At 39.1% G+C, this 26320-nt stretch overlaps 2 protein-coding genes across 6 annotated transcripts in view; both read right to left on the minus strand.

Annotated features, from left to right (window-relative positions):
• The window catches only part of CDC14B (cell division cycle 14B), a 43117-nt gene extending 29348 nt beyond the window's left edge, over window positions 1–13769 (minus strand). For 3 of the 5 annotated variants that reach the window (XM_083883757.1, XM_083883754.1, XM_083883756.1), the window contains exons 1-4: window positions 13469–13769; window positions 5538–5631; window positions 4574–4649; window positions 2567–2659 (exon numbers count right to left, since the gene is read on the minus strand). In XM_083883757.1, the coding sequence (XP_083739883.1) occupies window positions 2567–2659; window positions 4574–4649; window positions 5538–5631; window positions 13469–13613 (408 nt within the window). In that variant the 5' untranslated portion in view covers window positions 13614–13769. Of the gene's footprint in view, window positions 1–2566; window positions 2660–4573; window positions 4650–5537; window positions 5632–10850; window positions 10878–13468 lie in introns of those variants that run through there. The other 2 variants (XM_083883755.1, XM_083883758.1) reach the window with 2 other exon arrangements.
• Window positions 13770–15363: 1594 nt separating this feature from the next.
• Window positions 15364–20746, minus strand: PRXL2C (peroxiredoxin like 2C; the record flags this gene model as incomplete). The annotated part of the gene is made up of 6 exons (XM_083883172.1): window positions 15364–16901; window positions 17512–17643; window positions 17886–17991; window positions 18429–18482; window positions 20000–20068; window positions 20519–20746. Coding segments are annotated over 6 exons (717 nt in total), but the record flags the coding sequence as incomplete, so codon positions are not given.
• Between the last annotated feature and the right edge of the window lie 5574 nt (window positions 20747–26320).

Raw genomic sequence — 26320 nt, forward strand, 5'->3', positions numbered from 1 at the left:
CTGTTGAAATGGGAGCCCACCATGAAGCTAAAAAAATAGAATCAAGTATGAAAACATATTCAATCCATAGCAAACAAAATGCAGTATCAACCTACAACTTATACTGTAAGATCATAAAATAATGACAATCAGCTCAAGCAACAAAGAGTATTACCAATATGACACAGTCTGATTAACTAAAATTGTAGGAAAAAAACTCCTTAAAAGATTTGACCAGTATTTGGATCTTTCTTCAACAAAAAGCAAAGCATTCTGAACTAAAGAAGGTAGACACTTAAGCCTACATATGTTTTAAATAAAGAAGTCATCAATATTTCCTTACAATCAGGAAATATGCTTACAGATATGTTTATCAGGCATTCTGAACAGATCCTGTATCATTGCTTGCTCCACAGAGAACAATCCAATTCTCCCTGCAGAAAGCAGAAATACGGGACAAGTATGTGTGAACACTTGAGCAATGAGCTCTGTAATTAAGCTTGCCTCCCCATGAAAGATCATCAAAGCATGCCACGGGCAAAAAAAAAAGCCTCAGGGGCATAGTTTCTCTTCTGTGATCTTTCTTCAGTGGAATACCTCCTACACAAGAAACTCGGAAGAAACTCTGCCCTACTGTAAAGAAAAAGCAGTACCAAAGCCAAAATGTATTGCACTGGAAAGAAAATCAGCATCTAGCTAGAGCTAGCTCACTATCCTAGACTTGCAAATTTGCAAGACAGACATGCCTACATGCAAGAGGTGACTGATACTCATACTATGCTTCACTTTCCCCTGGCCCTTTCAGGGAAACTGCCAAAATATTCAGTGTACAATACAGTAACGTAAGCACCTCTCCAAACTCTAAGAACTACTGGTGGTTTTGATTAGCCTCTTTCTGCTATATGCCATGTGTCTGCAACTAGCCCTACCACATGCCTTGGCTAGGCAGTCATGATCTCACATCATGGATCTGTGTGAGCATCCTTTCTTTACTCTGAAACTCCCACTTTCTACACTGCAGCTCTGTAGAGTAAAAACTGCCTACTCATCTATACAACCACCTCCATTTTTAATTACTGTGCTTTGGATTGTCATAAGCCAAACATATTAAACTTAGAGCTTTATTCAAGACTGTTGAAGCATTCACCTTCACCTGCATGTTATTATTGCAACACGGCAGGGCTGCCAGGTGATCAAAAATAAGATTTATTTTAGGTTTTCTGTATACTTTTGCATAGTCAACCAGAGTATTTTCTTATTAGATTGTTTTGCCATTAGTAAATATTTTTGTACCAAAATTCTGCTCAGAATTACAGCTGCTGTGCCACACAATGCTACTACTACACATATTTAGAAGAAGAGTGTAGGAAAAAACAAAACACTTTTTTCCAAATAACGGCTGATAACTGAAGCCAGTCCCTTCTTGCTCTCTGGGCCTCAGTTATGATCAAGTAATTAGGAAGAAGTAGTTTTCCTAAAAGCTGCAGCTGTTTTGTCAATATAATCCTTTAACAGCAAACAAGCTTAGCAACTGGTATTTCCAGTCTCCATGTGGTTTAAGAATGCACAGGACTACAGCAACATTCCTAAGTACCTGTGTTTCAAATACCAAGAGTGATACACTTTGAATTTAGTTCTCAATTTGTAAAAAGTGCTATCGAATATAGACAACAGAGAAATCCCAGGGAACAGAAAACAGACATCCTGCATGATGCAGAGAGGCAGCAAGGAGACTGCCTGCATCACAGAAAGTACTGTGTTGCCTTTGCAGCCAATAAATAGGAATAACCTAAGGGTACATTAACTTCAATCTCCCAAATCTCCAACATAAAACGTGCATAGCTTCTCATTTCATTCTATTACTCAGTAGACAAGAGAAATTATTACTACCAAGGTGTGTTACAAGTCAAAACAGAACATGAATATGGTACATCACACCTTTCATCCTGAAGTATTCAGCGTTCTATTCCTTGACTACACTTTTGTGAAACAAATACATGCAGTTGTGGTATAAAGCCAGTCCTTTTCCCCACTGCAGCCACAGACTGGCTTAGTACCTTTCTAGCCACATTGTATCTTCCCAGGCTTTACACAGGCTCTAAACCCATCACGTATTCTCACCGCTTCTCCCAGGTTAATTGAAGAGATTACTTTGTATTAGAGAAGAAGCAGCTGGGGAAGGAAAGGTTTATTTAAACATGAACAGGCAAATGATACATTATATTTTGTGCAAGATACTATTTTTCTATTTAAAGAAAAGAAAAAGAGGTGTGGTTGGGGAAAGGCAAAACTTCAAAAACCAATAATTTTGAATCTAAATGAAAACATTAATACTGATTTTTTTTTTCAGTAATTCTTTTATTTCTAAAGAACAGAAATGGCAGTAGGGAGGAGAAAACCCTAAAATCATACAACTTCACTCACATATTTGCTAGACTTTAGAAATTCTCTTATTATGTCGTACATTACTATAATTATATTAGTAGGAAGATTATTGAAGAGAAATGAATTGTTTTTATCTTGCTGTTCTAAAAATTGAGTATGAAAAAACGAATACAGCAGCTGATGTAAAAATTTAAATACTTACTGCGTAGGAGCCTATGAGGAATGCAGCGTTCGCTTGCTTTTTCTGATCAAAGCCAGTATAATGAATTATTTTCTTCCTTATCAATGAAAATGACTGTATCAAGAAATGAATGAGATTATGATTTTGCATTTTAGATCTTTTAAACCTTCTTTTATAAAGTCAGAGGAATGCAAGTGTTTGTTTACCTCCTTTTATCCAGACGCAGTCAGAGAATAAACAATACTGTAGAGTAGTCCCTCAGAAGCTTTGGAAAACTGTATTGCATCCCTACCTAGATTTTTCCAGTATTTTTCCCAGTATCCAGCCTAAATAATTTTTGGTACAAATTACTGAAATATTTTCTTTTTCTTCCTAAATGCATTTGTATTTTTAGTTAGCATTTTTGACTTCTATCCTTACGTAACAGACAGCCATTCATGAGAATAGAAAGTGGCATTCTTAAAAGCATCACAGGTATATTATAGCTGCAAAAAATTTAGAAACAGAGTTTACACATTTTCATTCATTTTGCAAACTCAGATGTAGATAAATCCACTAGTATTTGTTTCTAAGGATCAGAACCATGTACAGATTAAAATATTTTGAAAGTATTTCTGAAGTTCATCATGAATATTTTTAAGTGTCATCTTGGCTTGGCATACAGTTTCTCCATTTATCTTAGAATGTGGGTGGAATGGCATTTTCAATAGAAAGGAGACACACATGTGCGGTGGCAGTTATCCCCTCACTGGTCCTTGAAATAAATTCTGATGTGCTTTAAACTGCACACTTTCATCAACTGCTAAGCTATCATAAAATGTCATTTTATGCATTTAAATAGCAACATACTTGTTCAAGAGACCAGATTCAATGCATTAAAGAAAAAAAAAAAAAACAAAAAAAAAACCCAGAACAGTAGCAGAAATATGTTCTCAGAAATCCTAACATGTCAAACACAGCATATGGAAAGGGACTGTAACATAGACTTGTGTTGCTTCAGAGCATCCTGTATACAAAAATCAGAGAATCTCATCTCTGGCAAACTACAGTTACCCAGGTGGGAGTTTACCACCTTTCAGCCTGGACCACTAAACAGGCTTATCTCAGGCTTAGTTAGAGACAATTCTGCTTGTGCCCCAATTAAGAACAGAGCAGCACATCACACCCATGGGTGCCAATTGCTTCTACAACCTAAAGAATAATAAAGCAAGTCTGAATTATGCAAGCTATTATCTATGACAGACATGAAGGAACAAATACACTCATTCTATATGTGCTATATATTTCCCACCTTTCACAGTTCAGTGGCAGTTTAAAGATCCAAGTAGTCTTAAAGAGGCAAACTGTGGCATTAACAAAAATAAGCTTTTTAATCTGCCAAACAGGTTTTATATGCCAACATCTACTAAAGGCCAACAAACTTGTAGTCAGTTGTGTTAATTAATTTAAGAAATCTATTTTAAAGACACTGTGCTCTATCAAGAGCCCAATCCCAAAAATTACTGAGCTCCTGTAAGAGAGAATAATCTGCAGTGTGAGCAGAGCACACACTCTTTCAGGCCAATGCTATCAATGCTACTAAAGATCAAATGTTGTTCATTACTGAGGAATGTCAGCATCAGAAGAGAAGATCAAGTCAAACAAAAACCATTTCAAATAAAAACATAGCACTACACTCTGAAGCTCACTCAATATTGGCAGATTGCCAATAAGAGAATTCCAGGAAAAGCAGCTTCTCCTATAAAAAAGGCTGTATTCATTTAGCAACTGATCTTCTAGAAACTTAACAGTTACTGCCACAGTTGTGCATCTTCTTGTTCCTAAAAATAAGTGGGTTTTTCACCCCAATCCTCCTCCTCCCTAAATTCACTTCACTAAAATATAGCATTCATATTCAGAATTCAGCCGCATTAGGAAAATAGGAAAGCACCTGAACAACAACAACAACAAAGAAGTTTTGGGCCATTATTTTTTGTTTTTTAAAAAGCCAGTAATACTGGCTTTTGAATAAAAAAATCCAAGCATTACCTTTAATTTCTTATTTAGCTTGCAGCAGTATCTGTAGACCATCGCCAGATTGAGTGGTCCGAAGTCTGCATAGAAGCTGTTAGAAGAAAGGGGAAAGATTGTACATGACCCCTATAAATGCCTTTTTTTTAACAAGATGCACAAAGCAAGTAGTAATAATATACATATTATACATATACATTATTCTAAAAACAAACATACTTTTTTACATAAATACATACTGTTTTGTTAAAGGAAATGTTTTGTTCTCTTTAAACATGAACTAATTTTTTTTTGTTTTCCACACAACACCATTCAAAACCAATACCCCAGATTTTAAGAACTGTTTCCCACTACTGTATAGCTCTATGACAGAAGTTTTTAAACTATTTTAAGAGGAACTCATAAGCTTTACTTTAAAAGGAGGCAATTAATAGTGCTAGAGAAAAGGGAACACAGAGAATAAAGATTGATTAATGCATTAAAAAACAGCAAGCATGCCCTTGATCAAAACTATTTGAAGAATTAGCAACATTCCACATCATGTAAAACACACTGTTCACTACAAGGGAAATAATATATCCACTGTCAGCTCATAAAGGCTTGAATTGACTATGTCGTTTTCTTCTCTGATTCAAGGAAGTTCAGACATTGCACTTAATACATGAGAAACCAAAGATATCCCTTTTAGTCTGGCAGTACAATGTGCACTTCTGAATTTATATGCTGCATTACGTTTCTGTGTCTTCTAACAGAAATGGGTACAACAAAAGCTTCTGCTTTGAAAATGTTTTTAAGAAATCTTGATGGCAAAGCAAGAAACCTTTGAAAGGCCTATAAATCATCATGGCACATAAGTCATAGAAGACCAAACTCATGTAATTAATTCTCCAATGGGATTGAGTCCTCGCTGCTGTTGTTCTGACTAATTTACTCCTGAAAAAAAAAAAAACCCACGAGGAAAAAAGACTAAGTTGGTACTTACTTCTCATACACAAGTTCATCATCTATGCAGAAATAATGGGTATTTGCAGCTCCACTCTTTGGTTTTTGGTACAGAATTGCAAAATAAAGGCGATCTGAAATGCAAAAAAATGGGAAGCTTTTATAAGTGTGTTTTTCTGCTGAAAGTCTAAAGCATTACTTGTCAATGAGACAACTTTAAATGGTTTAGAATGAAGAAAACCTTCTTTTAAGTATTAAATTAGGTATTATTATTTCTCCAGTGTTAAACAAACAAGGCACACAAAGACTGAGGCTTTTTGCTCAGTGGCATGCCTGTAATCCGCAGCTCCTTAGTGTTCTTTCCCAAAGTGTTCCTTGCTTAATGACTTCACAAAATAGCAGGAGCCTGACTTGCACCCACACACACAGCAGACACTTCCCTCGGCAGGTTTGGTTGCACTCTAAATACCAATGCGCACACACCACCCCATGAAACTAAACCACAAATCCCTCTGCACCTCTGAGCACCTACGTTAAACTAAATGATGAAGCACACATACCAAACACAGGCAATTCCTCCTGTAAAGCCATGATTTTGACAGGAGTGCCATCCAATTAAAGCCTGCTGGTAACAGACTCAGGAGGGATGCAACTGGGCAGCTCATGCTGCTCATGGGAGCACCAGCCAAGCCTCCACCCGGACATCTTCAAGTGAATTCCCATCTCCACCCCAGCTGCCCCTTCAAAGCCTGTGTGCCTGCAGGCAGAAGGTATCTTTTACTTGTCCTAGCTTCCTTTGTTAAGCTGAGGGGAAAAAAATACCAGTGGCATTCACATAGATATAAATTACTTTTATGGCCAGTGCAACTGAAGCCCCAGTGAACTTTATACACTGACTGTGCTCCTGCTATAAATTGCTGTGCTTGTGGTAATTGATCAATAAAAATTCAGGCTTGCAGCATCACAATACTTGTCTTCCTCCTGCTGAGAAAATATTATCATAAAATATTTGGATTAAAATTTAGACCTAAAATGAAAGCTTTCTTTTTTTTTGTTTTTGCAAATCAGTTCCCTAGAACAGATTTTTTTTTAAGTATCAAAACAGGGTAAGTGCATGTATTATTTCAAAACGTGATCTGTGATGAGGAAAAACTGTATGTCAGTTTTTAAACAGCAGAGGGGGAAATCACTTTAAGTTTCAAAACAATATCATCCATGATGTTATTTTGTTAGAAATCATTACTTGTATCTTGAAAATACATGTCCAAGTATGCCATGAAAGGAGTTACCATATCTATATTTCAACAGTCAGATGCTCAGTGCTCACCTACATACACTAATATCTCAAGGGTGAAGGTAAACAAGACCACCAAAAAGTGTACATTTTCTTAATGTTTTTTTTTTTTGCAGTAGAACAGCAGCTTGATGTGAGTGGTTTGGCTTAAACATTTATGGGCCAGGAGCAACAATGCAATGGATAGTACTTCCTAAGCAAGTCAGGCACCCATTTTTTTACTCTCTAACAGAAGCAAGGCACTCTACTTGCTTTTTTAATTTCTAATAGTCCCATCCTGTAAGCAGAGCTGCAAGTACTAGATGTGAAGTGCATTACCTGCTTCTGTACCTCTAGCCAAATCCTTCCATGAAAGCATGTCAAAGGATAAAATTTAGAGTAATGTGTGCATTTTAAAGAAGTGACTAAATTAGCCCAAAGTGAATTATGCATGGAGAAGCAAGTGCACCAATACTCCAGCTGGGTGCAAAATATACTACGGTGAAAATTGCTTCATAGAGATGCAGTCCTGGGTGTGGACTTTTGGGGGTGGCTCCTCACCACCGTTTTAATCATTGAGCTGTGTCAAGGTGGATTTGCATGAATAAGAAACTGTAACAGGTATCCCTGGGCAATACTAAAATAAAGAAGAAAGAAAATAAAAGGGAAATAAAAGGAAAATAAAAGGAAAAATGAAAAACAGGAAAAAGAAGACAGGGGAAAAAAAAAGGAAAGGAAAAAAAGAAAAGTGTAAAAGAAGGTTAAAAGCGGCTTTGCTGACTTACTTCCTTCTGCTCTGAGAAGGAGAGGTAACGCGTGCAGGAGAACTGAGGGCAAGGGAGGAAACAGAAAGGAGAACTGAGAGGATGTGATATCTAGGGATTGTGTTTAAACTGACATTGCTAGATTAAACACATGTCACTGCAGCCCCAAGCTATAATTTCACACCACTTCTAAACTGATTTAATGGCTAGCTGCCACCAGGTTCCTTGGAAGGAAAAATCTTCTGAGTTAGCTAACTGAACCAGCCTGCTGGGGGTTAACAGCAGGAATATGCAGCCAAAATTTTTCCCTCCATGGCATCTGTCCTTAAGCGCCAGTCTAATTATTGACTAGACTGAGCTCTCCCTCTTTATTATACATAAACAATAACCACATCAAAGTCTTGGAAGAATAGCAGTAGTATTCAAACTGAGTACCTTGAGTATTCAAATGCTACCTTTTTGCACTTCAGCTTCTTCACAGAAACTTTACATCACTTTTAAAATATAAAAGTACTTTGCAAAGAGCAATCCAAAATCTTCAAATGCAAAGATACTGTATTTGAAATAATGAAAATAATAAAATGAAAATAAATACAATTTGCACATGTCAAAGACCCCAAATAATTTAGCATTTTGCTCCAAAACAGGATTTGGAATAAAATATTCGCTTGCATCCTCAGTGCTAGTACTGTTACTGAAATGCTTCTGCAGCTTGCAAAAATGTCCAGCAAAAATAAGAAATCCTATCTTGAGCAAGAAGTGTGTATGTGGCCTTCTGAATTGCTATTGGCAATGGTTCTGCTCTGGTATCTCTAAACTGTGTTCATTGTTGCTATTCTTAAAACACCTGAAAGAAACTTGAGTTTAATGAATTTACAGAAGTACCTCACAATAAGAGCAGTGTGTGTCAAATGCCAATATCCTGAGCAGCATTCCTGTGCACTGCTAGCAATTACTCCCTATTATGTAAACAGCAGGCTCCATTTTTTTAACATGTTTCCTATGGGGAGATTTTAGAATGAAGAAATTTCCTGTAAGTGTATTTACCCTTCCACTGATTTACCAGTCCAGCATCTGACAAATGCTGTATTACTCACTACATCTGTTTTCACCCGATTTTTCCAAACACATTCCAAGTTCTATTTAATCAAGGATTAGTGTGTTGGGTTTTTTTAACAGAAATTAAGAGAAAGCAGAATTCCTTCATTAAGGGTCTGATTGCAGAGAGTTTGAGAGTTTTACATATAAACTCAAGCATGGATGGTTTGATTTCACTAGGATTCTACAAAGGTTTGGACTGCCAGGAGCAAGGCTTCTCTTCCACTATCTTCATGTTTTCTTTGCTAAAATTCTAACTTTTTAGTATTTAATTTACAAATAATGTACTTGAGCACTTCCTAATTCCTGCAAATTTCTGATAAAAAACCATCCTAAAACTATCAAACTAGAGCAGACCTTTCTAATCATTTCTCAGAGGAACGACAGAGTAGGGCTCACTGCCTTACAGGCTGCATTTGCTCTGCAATTAGGAGATACGGCTGCAGCATGCTAGATAGACTTTAATGCACTTAATTTGTCAGCCTCATATAACAAAACAGTTAAAAATACATAAGCAAGGATGTCACTGCAGGCAATTAATTTGAGTAAGCATCCAATGTACAACAAAATGAGCCTACATACCCCTGACTGAGGCACAGGTTACCACAGCTGTGTTACTGCTGGTACCTCAGCTAGGGAGACTAAAGCTATCACAAGCATGACTGTCCAAGCTGATTGCAGACTGTTACAGAAGAGAGAGCACTTCGCTTGTTTATCAGAGTCACAGTGTTCTGTGGAAATAGATGTGTAGAAAATTGAGAGCTACCACTTCAAAATTACACTAATGTGAATTTAGAGATGAAAAAATAATCTCCTTCCTTTACTCTCAACAAGCCTGATACTTTTCAGGTTGTGCTGCACAGGCCTTCAAGAAAGAAATTTCATTAATTCAAGAATTGCAGTTGGACTTGATGATCTTAGAGGCTTCTTCCAACCTGAGTGATTCTATGACTTTAAATGACAGCTAAATATTTAACAGGCATTAGTGGCAGGACAAGTTTGCATATCATCAGCAGACATTATTTAATATAAACATAAATTCTAGAGTTCTATTGTTAAATAGATGACTTAGATGAAAAACTCAGTGACTGACAGTACAACAAAACCCAGTGTTAATCTGTTTTGAATCACCAGGAATATAACCAGAGTTTTTACTATTTTAAGAGGAGTGTATTTCTAAATTCAGAGTTGGTATATGGAATTTTGTTGTGTTTGACTTAAAAAACTTCAAAATATTTGAAAGACATAAGAGAAAACATAAAAGGCAAATTCTGTTGCAATGTCAAGGCAAAATGCAAAATTGTTTAAGAATTTATTTTTAATCATTCTATCCCTGAAAAAATTCATTCAGTCATCATCATATTTCCAATTTAGCTAATGAGAAAGTTGGCAACAGCCTGGACTCTGAAAAAGAAAATGAAAGTACACAAAAAAGATAAACAAACTTTTTTTTTAAAGAAAAAACTCTGAAAGCATTATTTTCAGTGCTATGTCATGACTGATCAACACTGTTACTTCACTAACACAGAGTGCTTCCACTCTCCTGCTCTCGACTGATACATGAGATTACATGATATATTCATGCACTTTCAGAGCTGGATTAGACACTAAAAGCCTTAAACATGTATTTAAAATCTTGACTTTGGTAAAGACTCACAAATAAGTGGGGTCTCATTGATAAGAGAGTAAACACAGTTTTTGTACTGAGATAGCTTCATAATGAAATCTAATTGAAAGTGTTGACAGTCATAATACTGGAAGCTTAATGATATTTATTAGAAGTGTCCTTAGAATTCTAGAAAAATAGCCTCCTATCGGGTACACCAAATCTATAAGGACAAGCCAGCACTCCTGGAAGAAGACAACTTAATGGTTTGAAAAAAAACAACAAACCGCAATACAAACCAAAAAACTTCCCCACATATCAATGACTACATTAAAATGAATATTTAATTATCAACTTCAACTGACAATATTAGCAAAATGATTCTCAATGAAGAAAAAAAAAATAGGTATGTACACTGTAGCTTAGAGCGTCCTTTAAGATGTTAGTTCCATTCTGTAAACAAATTGGATATACATTCAGCAGGATGAACAATCAAATGTTGAGAAATTACCCATGACACTATATAACTTAAAATTTAATCCTATGTATAGTTATTGTAGTTATTTCATTTTAGAATTAACTACTCAAAATAGATGAGAGAGAAACCCACACCTTTTGCCTGAGGTCTATGCATCATAATTCCACCTCTTCTTTAAAATGTTTTTCTATAAAATCAGAGCAATAAGAAAGAAAAGCAGCTGAGGAAAGGAAATTAACAGCTTTCAAGCATCTCACAGAGCATTGCTATATTTTATTTAGATCATATAAATTACTTCTCTCGGAGATCAGAAGGATATGGGAATATGCTTCTAATAAACAGAAGAAATACATTCAGTTCCAGCAAATTGAATTCATACCAGTCAGCCTCATGCACTCATTGATAAAGAGAAAATGATAAAGCTTAACACACCAAAATAAACAACTTTAGTCTTAATAGTAAACAAGAATAGTCTTAATAGTAAACAAGAATATTAAGACAGTTCTAATTAATAGTTATTTGGACATATGGCTGATGCATATAGTTACAAAAAAAAAGAAATGCAATGATTACTGTAAGTATTCTGGGTATAAAATTCCTAGAATGGATTTGAAACTTTGCTGTTTATGCATGTAATATCACACAACAAAAAATCCACTAATCTTGACAGCAATTTGGGTTTATGTTCTGCTTCTGTCCTTTGCAAAGATGAAAATAAGGGTAGCCTGCAACATTCTTGAAAAGTTTGGCACTGTTTCTGTAAGCAGATAAGCTAATGCAGATCTTTCAGCCTTTACAGTGATTGAAATATTTACTAGTATGTCCATTTAAAAAATAAGACGTTATGCTTTGTCTCCAGTCCACAACTATTAATTAACTTCTCAGAACTGCATTATGAGAAGGCAGAACTATCATTTCAAACCTTGACACAACTTTAAAGCAGCTGAACAAAAATAACCCTGGTATCTTATTATTTTAAGATTTCTCTTTAAAAAAACAAGTATGACATAGCAGCAAACTAAACATTAGACTATAATTCGAATCAGAACTAAAAATTTGACAATAAACAGAAGCCACTGTGCACAGCAAGGTAAAGACAAAATGAAGTATTGCCAAATATAATATTCCAGAGCACTTTATTCAATTTTACTATACTAGGTACTGCTGCACATAGTGAAATCCCACTGAAAAAACACAGATCAAAGCTAGGTGCTCTACTGAATTTAAATGGGTGAACACTTCCTTGAAGGAGAAAATAATTAATTTAATGGGCTTGTTGATGCCAGATACACACTACCAGATCCAAGCAACTGCTTCATGAGAATGGTTAGACAGATCTGTTTACTGGAGATGTGAGGTGGACAGGACTGCGTGGTAATCCAGGCAGTGAAATCACTTTGATAGCAAAAAGTCATTATGTGTCACATGAGGGGTTTCCACAACTCACCTTAAAATCATACTATCATCATGTTCTTTATAAACAGTTGCTGCCATAGAAACAAAACACATATGGAGTCATTGGAGCCTTAGAGTTCTGTAGATAAGTACACAATTATGTTTCTCTGTATAGATTAGGCCTAAAATGCTGATTTTTTTTTTTTTTGGCTGGAATATTTAGGATTTTACTCCCTGACAATATTAAAGCTTTTTATAAAGAAGAATCTGGTAAGCTCTGGCAGTTTATTTCTTCCTATATTGCTATGCCGAATTTTCAAAACAAAATCTTATGGTTTTCTAAACATACTGTTATCTAGAAGACACACTAATTAATATAAGGAACCATGCTTCTTGGCACAGAAATAAGAGGTACATTGGTGCCTTTTCTGCATGTTTGCTCTTTATATTTTTGCTTGCCCTGTCCACAGATATTTCCCATGCCCTTCACAGAGATGTGCTGGGAGGTTTATTTCTTGCTTCTCATGAGAAGTTGTAAATACACTAAAATTCTGAGATTATAACATATGACTTAAAAAGTAATTTTTGTTGTTGTTGCCTTTAAGCAAACTAAACCCAAAGACACCTTTTAGCTGCGGAACTCAAACCTAAACACGAAATTTTCCGGCTGCGATCCAACAGGCTTCTTAAAGGAGGCAGACTCATGTGCCAAAACAAAGCGGGGCTCGGAGCCTGGAGTCACGAAAAGGAGGGACGGCACTGAGCAATCCTGCCTGCACAAGCCCTCAGCAATTGCGTGTCAAGAGGCGCTGCGACGTTTGCCCATAATTTTACCCATTAGCCAGCAAGCACTGATGCTATAATGGCATCAGGGGAAACAAGTATCTATACATATACATATATATATGTATGTATGTCTGCGTGCGTGTGTGTGTATGCGCATATTCCCCCATGCATGGAGAAATATGCTACTTTTTTTCCGCCCCACAACGTGTTGAACAGACCAAAACGTGTTTAACGTTGTATTCCGTTTACTCTCTCTGGCAGGCAGAAAACGCCAACAACGAGTCAATCCGCGCTGGGCACGGCTCGGTACCGGGGCTGCTCTCGGCACCGTGAGTTACCCCGCCGCACCAGCGGCCGGTTCCCGACAACACTCGCTGAGGGACAGGCACAGCTCCGGGCTCGGGCTCGGGCACGGACCGGCTCCCCGCGCCGCCGAGCACCCCGGGCTCCCGCCGCCGGCAAGTTCTCCTGCCCACGCGGAGCCGGCGCGGCACCCGCCACCGGCGGGACGGGACACCGGGACACCGGGACACCCCCGTCCCCGCCCCGCGCCCCCGGCACGCCCCCTCACCCGCGATCCTCAGGCAGGTCTCCAGCCCGGCGGGGGGCGGCTGTCGCCGCCGCTCCGCCTCGCCCCCCGCGCCCCGCGTCCTCTTCAGCGCCGGCAGCGACGGGGCCGCGCGGCGCCGCGCCTCGGCCCAGCTCTTCCGCTTCATGGCGGAGGCGGCCGCGCCGCTACGAGCCCCTCATCCCGCGGGGCCCGGGCGGCCGGAGGGAGGGGAGGACCCCCGCGGCGGCGAGGGCGGCGGCTGACGCGTCCCCGCGGACACCGCCCCCCTCCCGCCGCACCTTCGCCCGCCGCCCGGCGGAGCGCCCGCCGCGCCCCCAACGGCCGCCCCTGATTGGGGCGCGCGCTGTGGCGTCACCGGCGCGGAGCGGCGGGGGGGGTGACGTCACGGCGGCCGCGGTAACAGGTGGGCCGGGGCGCCCGCCGGGGCACGCGCTCCCCCCGCCCCCCTCCTGGGGCGCCGCCTGTCCCGGCGCGCGCCCGGCCCGCGGTGCTGACGTGGCGCCGGCGGCCCCTCAGCGCGCGCCCGCCCCGCCTCCCCCGGCGGCCCCCCCGCCCTCCCCGACGTGCCCCCTGAGGGGCCCGGGGGGCTGGCGGCTTGTAGGGCCCGCTGAAAACAGTCCAGGGCATGCGGGCTCCTGGTCTAACGTTAAATGGACTCATCTGAAAAGTTTAAATAACTGGGTTTGAATCTGCCTCTTTGATAGAGTGATACCTTAAAACACACAGTTATTTTAAATAGCTGGAGCACTAAACCAAGGGAGTAGGTAAAACAACTTCTGAAAACCACTCCCTTCCCACCTCCGTCTAATTGGCCATGATAAAAGCCCTTGAGGAAGTATTCTACCATCTGCTGAGTGTGCATATTTGTGAAAGAAAACCTGCTGGAAACCTACTAGTTGCCACTTTTCATGGCGTTTTTTGAAAATATCCTTTCTAAATAATACCCGAGACCTGAAATTCTTCTGACACTTCGGAAGCAAATTCTCCCAATAAAATTATTCTTATCCCAAGGATAAATGTGGCCGTTATTTGTTCCAATTAATTACAAAAGTGGGAGTCATTGTCTCGCAGGCGTCCAGCAAACTCTCTCAAGCTGTCGCCAGATGCAACAGGCAGGGCCCATGCCCTGATTAGGACACTTCAGCTCTTCCTCCCTCCCTTTGTTTGTCCACAGCTTGTTAGTCTTTCTGAAGAAATGATTTTGCTGGGATAATACATAGGTTGTGGTATGGTTGCTGTCAGTATTGAAATGGTGAGGGTGGATGACTTCAACCTAAAGAGCTGTAAAACTACAGTTTAATTAATTCCAGTATCTTTTAAGAATCCATAGTTCTTTCAGCTGTAGTTAATTTTGTTAAATGTGCTTATTAGGACCAATAAAACCATTACAATTGTATACTGTTTTAATTATACTAAAAGCAAAATAAGCAGGAGGCCAGCTAGAACATTTCTTTTAAAATCAAAAGCACCAAGAAAAACTGCAAAATAAAAGTGGAACAAGAATCATTGTCCTCGTCTGTGATTATCAGGTGAATGAAGCAGAGTGGAAGTACTACCAATAAACTGAGTATTCGTCATTCATTCTCTTTGAAAATAATGTTTGTTTACTGTCTTTGTTTTACAAACATATGACCAGTTTTCCAGCCTGCTTTTGGCTGTTGTTTAAGTAACATAAGGCAGAGAAGCAGATGCATTCCAGAGTTCCTGGCATGCTGAAAAATATTGTTGAACTGGAGGAGTGCTGGAGGGAGGAGACAGCTCCTTATTTGAGACTGTAGGGGCAGTAGTTCATGAAAAGCAGACTTCACTCCCCTGTGAGCCTAAGCTGCCTGTCCCAGTCTGTTATGCCAAGTTTGAGGAAGCCTCTGGCCAGCCCTGAAATCACAGGGGTTCAGAGTCTTCTTTAGCCCTGTGCCGAGTGCTGTTTAGTCCAAACAGGGAACTGACAACAGTGTTTTTCCATTAATAATATCCTTCTTCCAAACACATAATATCAAAATAGGGATGTAATGAATAAGTTGCTACGGCATTGTATCTTTAATAGAATTACATTGTTCACTATTATTATGTTTCTTAAGCAAGCCTTTTATATTTCATCAAGAAACAGTGCACTTAATTTCACATGCTCTTAATGGTGTAAAGCTTTCCAGACCTTGCTCTGGGCCCGCCAGTGACCTTAATGGATGCAGGAACAAGCATCTTCAAAAAATGCCATTTCACAATTACATTAAAGCTTAAAAAGGAAGAAAATTTGCAGTTGAGACATGTATGCATGATAGCATTTTAGAGTGAAGGTCAAAGATCAGAGACTGCAGAGAAGGATATGCTCCTCCATACATCTTGGACATTTTTATTTTTTTTTCAAATTGCTAAAAAGCAATGTCTTCTGGATGAAAGAGGGCATGTCTACTTTAATAAAAGCAATAGATGTTGAACATAAACATTTGTAGATAAATGGATAATATGAAGTACGCCGGAACTGCAAACCAGAATGCTGTTGTGCTTACTTCAGTTGTCTAAGAAATAACTAAGAATAATTTATTTTAGAGACCTCTTGCTCTGAGAGTAAAAAACATATAAAGGAAGAACATTCTGCTGCAAATCTTCAGAGGAATACAAATAATCTGGCTTACTCCAAAACTGATAATCTGATCAGATACAAATATAAGACAGACTTCTCTCTGATCTTACAGACCCATGTTTTTGTGTCACACAAAAGAATTGCAGACAATACAGGATGATGTATTTACAATATTTACTTGAAATTGTGAAATGTATTTCATAACTTCTGCCAGTGCTGGATGCAAAAGTAGGCATAAGCTTAAGTCCAGGTGTTCAAAATTGTGACTTTTCAAGGTGTATTTCAATACAAAATTGTCATACAGTGCTGGAATCTCTAAAACAGTGCTGAGAAGTCTTGGATTGAAAGCCAGTGTTGATCTGCTGGAGGCAAGAATCCCAAGTTCTTCCTGAGCAAAACCTGATTTTTTACTTTAGTGCACCTTGAACACTGATTTTTAAAATATATTAGCAAGATTGTTTGATGAGACTATAATAAGCTCCAGGATCTTTTGCAATCAGTCTCAGTTGTGTTTTGGTTTTTATTATATCCAGTGGAAATAGCACTTTTGTATCCATCTCTAGTCAGGTAGTCTATGCTCTGATTTTCTACATAAAGTTTCAGATGTCCCACAAAGACACAACAGAATCAATGCTTGTTAGAATTCACTGGAGAACTGTTCTTGTAGAGCACAAATTAACAAAAAAGTGTCAGTGTCATACACTGTCATACACATACATCAGTGTCATATGTCAATAATCTGGGGTTTGTTTGAGAAATTCACTGTTTTAACTCCTGCCAGCTGCAAAACTGTATTAATGGGAACGTGATCCAGCCTGTTTTTATCAAGGTGCAAAAAATGAACTTCATTTCCTGGAATGAGAATGACATGTAAATTATTGAATAACATATTTATTTATTCAAAGATGTAAGTGAATTGAAGCAGCATTCTGACTACCTACCAGTTAGCATATAAATGCATACTAGTTCTGTAGACTGCACAATACACTGTATTTTAAACAATTACAAAAGGTTTTTTAATTATGTTAAAGAAGCAAGGACATTGAGGCATGTAACTAGTTTAAATCTGCTATAGCATGATGTTTCCTAATAATGTGATGATTGTCATGTTGCAATTCCCCTTTCATGCTCTACCCCTCTACAAAAACCACATTAAATGCCTCAAATCAAATGTGAAAGCAGAATGTAGGTAAATATGATGTCAAGAAAACCCTACAAACTTTGAGGTAGCTGTTCCATCAGCACTCCAATCAGTTTCTGCAGGACTGTGATCAGCCTTATGCCACCTCTGTAGGAGATGGAACTATAAAGTGACACTTTGCGGATTTCTTCATATGACAGAAATCTCACAGTTCAACACAAGACTGTCTCATGGCACCCACAGAGACAGCAGGTGAAATGGCAGCAAACAAGTTGTCTGAAGGAGACAGTTGTAACTTTCACACAAAACAAAACAGCTCACCTGGGCCTATAATCAAAGCTCCTCCCTGCTGAACAGGGTCTCCTTGAAAATCAAAAGCTGGGCCAGTCATTGCTCTCCATATACTCCTAATGCTTCCCAGAAATGTGTTTGATTTCACATGAGGGCTCCGAACTAAACAAAACCACAAAACACTTGCTATCTAGAAATATGAAAGTATGTAAGAATAACAACAATGAACAGCTGCTATGAATAGTTTAGAGATTACTGATTACCAGTGTTTTCACAAAATATAGCCTACAAGAGACAGTCTGGTGAACAACTCACTTTCTCTTTACAGTGTGATCAAACTATTTTATCAGAGCAATTTTGTTTTGTTTGTGAAAGTCTAAATAAGGTGAGAAAATAATTCTTACCTGATACATTATTACCTTCACCTCTTTTCATGCCAAGTATTTTATAAATTTCCCTTTGTGGATCTACATACATTTCATGTGTATACCCAGTTAAACTGCAAAAGGGCTGCAAAATATAGGCATACACACAGACACAGAAAAAGAAAGCAGTATTTGTAAGGTTAAGGCAGTAACTAGTTAGGGTCTACTGACAACAGCAAAAATACCGACACCCTGCCAGCTCCACACTCTCCTCTCTTATTTGAAAACTTGTATTTGTTAGTTATGTTAAAGTGGAAATTTTTTTAGCCTCAAAGCCTCTATTAAAACAAAGCTTCCAGTGATATCAAGAAAGGATGTTTCCTTAGCAACCCCTGGTAGTTTTTAAACTGCAGGTTTTAATTATTTGCTTTAGTCATAAATTACTATTAGAATTTTCTCGTGAATACTATCCTTTTTTATTGCCATTGCAAAAGACCACCTTTTCATGCAAACCAAATCCCTTAGTACAGACCATTAAGACATAATAGAGGATACATTGTATTTAGTGACTACTTTATTTACCTTGATGTGATGATATGATGACTGTCCAATAACTATAAGCCTCACATTTGATTCCTGGAACAGAACATGGGTATTGAAGCTGTTAAGAGGAACTAGGTACATGAATTCATAGCATTAATAGAATCTGGTGTCTCGAGTTAGTAATCACAGTGCACTGACTTAAAATTATTTGAGGTTAACATAACTTAACATGTTTGGAGACTGCACTTTTGTATATCACCCGCAGTTAGCAGCTACATTCATTTATTAAGAGAAAAATTATTTTAAAAGATAACTTGTGAATTACAGTTGTGTAAACTTTGAGTTTCCTGTAGCATTGGTAGGATTGTCTTTTCAATTGATTGCAACACGCTATGATTTTGGAAACTCAAAATTGCCACTCACTTGCACCTATATCTAAAGAAGCAGCATTTTGGTGCCCAAACATCTGTGATTTACATATATGAATCCACTGATAGATAAAACTTGCATTCACATGCACTGCTGTCTTATGCAGGTGCAGCCTTAGGCCGTAGACTAAAACAGGGCCCAAAACTGAAGTTCATTTAGATATCAGTAAAAACAGGTAATAAATATAAGGTTGTTTTATTATATATTTGTCTCTCCCATATCGAATAATTTCCCATACAAAATCATTTTGCTTGTTATGAAAAGAAGCTCTCCTAAAACCAGAATATTTACACCAAGAGAAGTGTGGACATTTTTGACTCTCTATACATTTATTTGAGGAGCCAAATTAAGAAAATGTCCTTTTGAGTAACACTGATCAAACAGTTTAGAAATATCTATCCTGAGAAGGGGAGCTGACAAAGAAATTTCTCTTTTTTGTCCTCAAATTCCTAGTCCATCTCAGAAGGACTTAGATGGAGTTGCTGTTGCTAATAAGCTGAGTCTCTGTCATTGGCTATGCTGCTGTTGGGAATAAACTATGACAGAATTTCAATCAGTCTACAAGAGACAGTTTGACTTTCCACATTTAGCAGGAAATCATTGTCTTCTCTGGTTTCTCCTACCACCCAAAAAATACATGTCAATAGCAACCCCTGCCCACTCTACTTCTCTTTTCTGTCATTGTCATTCTTGTTTGTGCAGCTGCCCTGGAGAGCAGAACACACTACTAATGCAGCTTACAAGTCACCATAGAAAAAGATACTATTTTTAATCCAGATCAATTTTCTGATCTTGTTCCGTGCACAACTGTCAGTCAGCCCTACTAGCATAATGGAAAGGGCAGTAGTTAGCAGTCAGAAGACAGCTGTCCAGGGCACTACTAATACTGAAAGAAATGCCTGTCAGATATTGTCTAACTGTTCTGAACACAACAGTAAAAAGAGCACCAAGCTAATAGGGTAGGGGGAAATAATGCTGTTGCAAACAGAGCCTGTAGTGCCATAAATCCTCTCCTGTGTCTCCTAGGCAGGTTCATTATTGCTATTATAGCAAATAATGAAAGCACTTCTTCTGAACTTTTCTCTTCCTTTTTTTTTAATGAAGCCTTATGTAAGCCTGTAGATGGACATAACACATCTGCTTGATTGCAGCCACAAACACATTAACGGCAGAGTACTTACTTGTAAAAATGCCTTGGGGACTTTTGCCAGATCTTCTACGTACTCCTTACAGGTGTAACACAAAAAATTCTGCAACATACCCAATTGAATGTGTCAGAAACAGATATAATTGCATAGCTATGAAGCAGCAGACTTTGAGCACACACCACTTTGGAAGTGATCCGGAACAAGGAATAGGAAAGATTGCAGCCACCAAATTTGGATTAGAATACTGATTTAATCCAAGCCTGAACAAGGACACTGGGCCTGCAGCCTTGCAAATATTTTTATCTCTAGATATTTTAGGAATGTGATAGCTGGCTCGACAGCTGGGAAGTCAAGGAACACGATACTTGTTTCCCTAAACACCCGGCTGAACGATTTCCTTTCTGGTAAACAGTGTTTGACTCCACCAGAGAGCAGGGGGGTCTCTGGGGCGGCACTGCCCTCCTTTGCGCTCCTTCCCCTCGGCTCCCGCCCGGCCCGCGCCGGGGCCCCGCACCCCGCCCCGCCACAGCCCCCAGGCGGGCCCCTCCTCACCCGCACGAACAGCACGATGGCTTTCTGCTCCGCGTACAGGGCCTGGAAGGGAACGCTCCTCCCGTCCGCGTCCAGCACCAGGCAGCGGGCGGCCTCCCGCAGCTCCTCCCGCTCCTGCTCCGGCCGCCGCCCGCAGCCCCGCGCCCGCCCGACCTGCTGCGTGACCGGCGCGGCCATGGGAGCGGGGCGGGAAAGGCGGCGCTGCAGCGGAAAGGCGCGGGGCGTTGTGCGACGGCGAGGAAGCGACGGGGCCGAGACGGAGCGGAGCGGTTCGTTCCCGTCCGTGGGAGCCACCTCGGGCAGCCGCGCCGTGGCCCAGGAGGAGCTGGGGAGCGCGATGGAGAGAGCAGCAACCTGCGGCCGAAACCGCCGCGCGTCCGCAGCCAGAGCCGGGGTGCGGGGTGTGCCCGGGAAACACAGCCCGGGGCTTCGCAGGAACGGCGTGCAGGCAGGAGCAGTGACATGGCCATACGGAGAGGCCCCAGCCCTGAAGAGAGCCGTAGAACAGAACTGTTCTGGAGGAGATGTTGAGCTGCTGTGTCAGACAAAACCCACACCAAACCCGGTGTCCTCCTTCATTCAAAAGCAGAGCTTCTCAGTGCCTTGAGAGCTGGTCAGCAGAATAGCTCGAGTGCATGCAGAAATGAATGTACATTTCTTAAAATAAGAAAAACCCTAGGTCGTTATAGAGTAGTGTAATCTTTTAGATTGTTGTGTGAGCTGAAAGCTTATGAGGATGAGGGTACTTTTCTTAGTGGGCAGAGGAAAAAGAAGTATCAGGCAGAATGAATAGGTCTTGGGGGATCTCCAGAAGTTACTCTGCTGTGTGAAAATCTCTGATTGTATTCATTCCAAAGTTTCTCTTGACACACTGTTCCAGGGTCTATATGTTAATGTGATTCAAACTTAACATCCCCTGTGCTTTGGGTTAAACCATGACTTTTATATTACCAGGAGTGAGCACACAGAACGGGTTAAGTCTTGCAGTTCCCTATGTCCTCACAAGGACTTTGATTTAAAAGGTGATGAATTCAAATCAGTAAAGATTAGTGAAGAACTTCAGAAAATTGTGAAACTTATAATTCTCCTAGATGCACTTGGACCCAGTGTTTTTAAAGGTCTTTTCCAACAAAAGTGATTATGTGATTCTGAAAGAACAGGGGCAGTATTCCCCATTGTTGTTTTCATCAGGCTTCCTTGTTCAGTTACCGGTGTGCTGTCCAACACATTTCTTCCACTGGCAGTTCACAAACCAAACTGTGTGCTCTGCAGCAGTGCCCTGAAGCTCCCTCAGCAGTACTGATGGGAAAGTGCTGTCTACCCCTGACTGCTGCAGGACACAGCGAAGCAGAGAACTGACAGCCTTTGACAGGCTTTGGTCTTCATCTTGAAGCTGAAGTGGATAGGCCATAATCTCGCTGTGTTATGCCTGCAGTAAAACTGGGAAGCATTGGGCAGGACTCAGGGGCACAGCTCAGAACTCGATCATCAGTAGAACTTAAACCAGGCCCTTTGCCACTGCAGCTGGAAATCAGAAGAGGCAGTCATATCACTGTAGGGGATCTGCTGCTTCAGTCTCTGAGGGGGAGCATGCATCAGGATGAGGCTGCTGATGAAAAGAATTGGACATTGTGGTGTCACAAACTCAGAGAACACTGCCCTGAGTCAGTCTGCATGTAGCTGACCTTATGCATCCAGAGAGCTAATTCTTTCTTGATTTGAAATGAAATCTCCCGAGAAGCCCAAGAGAGGCATTCTGCCTGTCTAGGAGAGGTGGTAATCTTTCCTACTAGGCCAATGAAGACTGCCTGCAGACTTTGCTTTATTTATGTAGTTTGGCCTCAAACTAGCTGAAGAAGCACATCCTTAGCAACAGGTTTCAGCAGTATACAAGTAAGAAACAGCAACTTTCTTCTTAGGATATTTGCCAAAGCATTCTCTAAACCCCCTTAAGCAGCATGTTTCTTACTTTTGGTAAAGAATCTTAGGTGTTGCAAGAATAAAAATTGCTGTCACCCCCACTTTTATAGAGAAGCAAAGGCAGTTGTATTCTGACATGTTGAGAAAAGAAAGAGGGAACAGTCGAAGTTAGCAGTCATGTTCTGAAAGCTGAAGCTTAAAGCCTTTCATTAATACATGCTTAACAAAAATACAGACGTAAGTTTCACTTAGTTGAGAAGAAAGAATCCATATCTGCTGATACTCTGGACAGTACTAATTGTCCAAGTGTGCAGTCTGCTAAAACCACATAATTCTTCAAGATGTGCTTTGAATGCGGAAATTTCATTTCTTTCCTTTTCCCTCTTTTCTTTATAGCTCGCAAATATAGAAATGTGGATAATTTTAAAAAGCACATTTGTCAGAGTGGTGTATTTTTCATTGCCCTAAGGAGAATCAATCAGTGCATTTAAATTGTTATTTTTGATTCAGGATGCAAGTTAATCTCTTCACTGAAGTACAATTTACAGTTGTAGAGAGAAACTTAGCTAATATTTAATTAATCAAGGATTGTGTTACTTTGTACTGTGGATAGGAAATTCAAATTCCTAGCATTTCAAGAGGGAAAACAATAATTATGCAAAGATGGTGGTTAATTTATTTGTTCTGTATTAACTAGTGAAACAAAATACCATCTGTAATTATGCAACCTTTATTCCTTTATATATCACAGCTGAACAAAATATTTGACACGGGAAGTGTGGCCTGTATCAATACCATAAATGCACTGCCTAAAGTATATGGTATTTATTTGTAAAGCAACATGGTGTTATCAATTTACTACATGATGTACTGTTTACTTAACTCAAGGATATTTATTCTTGTTTATATTCTAATCCTAATTTAAATCTAATATTGTTTAACTAGAGATAACAAGGTTATTACTTATCAGGAAAAATAAATAAGTGTTCTCAGTTCTAGGGAAAAACATCACCCTAAACACCAGCTAAGAATCAGTTGTTTTTAAACTGTTGTTGTAATTACAAAGGAGTAAAAATGTGTGCTGTCCTGTAGAAGAATCTTGATAGATTCTTCTCTATGAGGATGGTTAGAGAAATAACTTGGAGAAGTTGTGGACTCCTTGTCCCTGATAGTGTTCAAGACCAGGCTGAATGAATGGGCAGCCCGGTGCAGGGGAAGGTTCCCTACCCAAGGCAGGGGGGCACAACTGGATGATCTCTAAAGTCTCTTCCAACTCAAACTATTTTATGATACTATAATAAGAGACTTTTTCCTTTATGTCTACCTTTCATTGTTCCCTTAGTGTCACGATATCCTGGGAGTATGCTTGAATAGCATCATGAAGTGATTTTTCTGACCAGCAAGAACAGTAATTTGCATCTTGAAAGTAGTTTTGCAAGTGGTGAGTTCATCTCCAGTTTTGCTACCTGCTGTGTGTTCTCATCCCGATGTTATTTCTCATTACTTTTGCTTCCTGTTTTATGTTTTGTGGTTATTTTTTGTTTGTTGGTTTTGTGTGTGTGGTTTTTTGTTTGATTTGGTTTGTTTCTCTGTTTTTATTTGTTGAGGGGAAGTTGTTTGCTTGTTTTTGTTTTGTTTTTCGCTGAAGAGGGAGTTATTACCATTTCAAAGCTTGCCTAAGTTTTGCTTTTTGACTCCCTTTAGAAGTTCAAGATTATTTACCAGACTAAAGGGCTTTGTAAGTCCGGCTGCAGTATCAGAGTATTAGTGCGTGTTTCATATTGACTAACTTTTCACAATACAGGTAATAGAAATGTAATTTAAAATCTAATTTTAATTTAAAAGCAAATAGTTCAGGGATTGTAACAAGAAGGGAGAAAATATTGGATATATATGGAGAGAAAATATTTTTCCTGTTATATCTGATATATTCAGTTTTGTAAAGCAAACCCTACACAGAGAGCAGTGGTACAAACTTTACTACACAACAGAGTAACAGTATTAAGTGAAATGTGGACATTTTATTTAATATAGCCTCGAGGCACAAAGAGAACTTTTGATGCATTTTTTTCTAAGAACTCTCTAAATTTGATCTGTTTCTGTTTTGCAGCTACCTACTCTCTGTGCTGCCAACAGAAACAGAGATGACCATCTATGTGTCAAGAACAGTAAATTATGTGTGAAGGTGTTGTTTATTTACTCTAAGTGCCACTGGTTTGAATCTTTTTTAAAAGAACTAAGAGGTAGCAAAATACCACTTAAATAGATGAGACATGGTCAAAAAGTGAGTAAAAGATATGCTACAATCCAGACAAGCCAAACAGAATTGCCTTATATCTTGTTAGCAATAAGGCTCTTAGAAAGTAAGCTAATTATCATTAGTGTAAACTAGATGAGAGGATTAAAATATAAGGAATGTGAAAAAAAGCTGAGGTGATTTCATGGAGTGTTTAGTGAAGATTAAGCCTTACTTAAGACTGGTATCTTGCAAGATAAATAAAAGCTTTCTTGAAAACTGTAGATACTGCTCATTTTTTAGCTTCTTAGCTTCTCCCTGACCCCCCCTGTCCCCTGCCACTGTGTTGTGAGAAGGTTGTAGTTCCCAGCTACTATTTCTATTTTCTATGTTAATAGAGAGTTTGATGTATACTTAGCAGAAGATTCAGTTCAAATGGCTCTTTTATTTATGACAACATTGATATTTAGCTACAGTTACGAATTCCCTTGGGAATTCTTGGGACCAGTGGATGGTATAATATTTTCACTGGAGACTAATAGCTTGTGCTAATTATAGCACACACTTGAAACAGATCTCATTTATTTCTTGCTATATAATTAAGAGTTTAGATATATCTCTTGAACCTCTTTGCTAGAGTGATCAATTAGAAACCCAGGCAGTTCTCATAAAGAGGTAGATTTGATTCTTTCACAAGCTTGCCTGACTGCTTGTATCCTAAGGACTACAAATCCACATCCCATGTCCACTCTCCTGCCTTTCAAAATGGCTAAAAATTGTTGCCTCTTTTAATATTGACTGACTGAGGCGATATATGTGCCAAACTCTGATGAAGTAAGCCACAGTTTTCATGTAGTGCATACATCTTTAAGAAATTATTTAAATAAGAAAAGGAGTCCGAAGATAAAGTGGCTACTAGCATGTGAACCCTTCATCAGAAGATTTAGACATTACAGCTTTCCAGCTGGGTCTCCTAGGAGGGCCTTTAAAATCCTCTCCAGTGGAAATAATGTGTTTGGTTTGTTAACAATGAAAGCTTCTACTACAGCCAGTAAAATTCATGCCAGAGCTGAGGTGGAGAGCCTAGCCCTGAAAGCCTTTTTGGTTTGGAGTTCGTGTGGATACTGTTGTGGATCTTGCATTTGGTGCTTTGAGAGATGATAGTTGGCTTAAGGCTCAGAATATGGCCCCTTTTGTATCTTCAGTGTTTAAACAAGAAAGCTGTTTTTCCTTCTTTTGTTTGCACCGTAATTAGGTTACTTAATTCAACAAAGATGTCAGTCTGCTCCAGATTTTTCTTTCATAATGAAGCTATTTATTATTTCCCTATTTTTCAATTTCTATTTTCAATTATCTTTTTAATATATTTCTAATGCGGTCATTTTTTAATGCACAAGTCTAGCAGTTAAAGTGAAGATCAGAATAAAAAGGTGAATATAGACACATTAAATATACTTCAGTTGGAGACAAACATAAATTAACATATATTAACGTATCAGCTAAACCACAAAATCTTTGACTGAAATGCCTGTAAATGTAAAACAAGTGCTATCTTTCTTTGCATATTTTTCATATGGTGAAAGGTAGTTCAAATTAATTCAAATTTATATACTATTGTTTCATAACACCATCATCTTTCATGTTGT

Source organism: Zosterops lateralis (genome assembly GCF_965231275.1).
Source record: "Zosterops lateralis genome assembly, chromosome: Z".
In the NCBI taxonomy this organism is placed as follows: Eukaryota; Metazoa; Chordata; class Aves; order Passeriformes; family Zosteropidae; genus Zosterops; species Zosterops lateralis.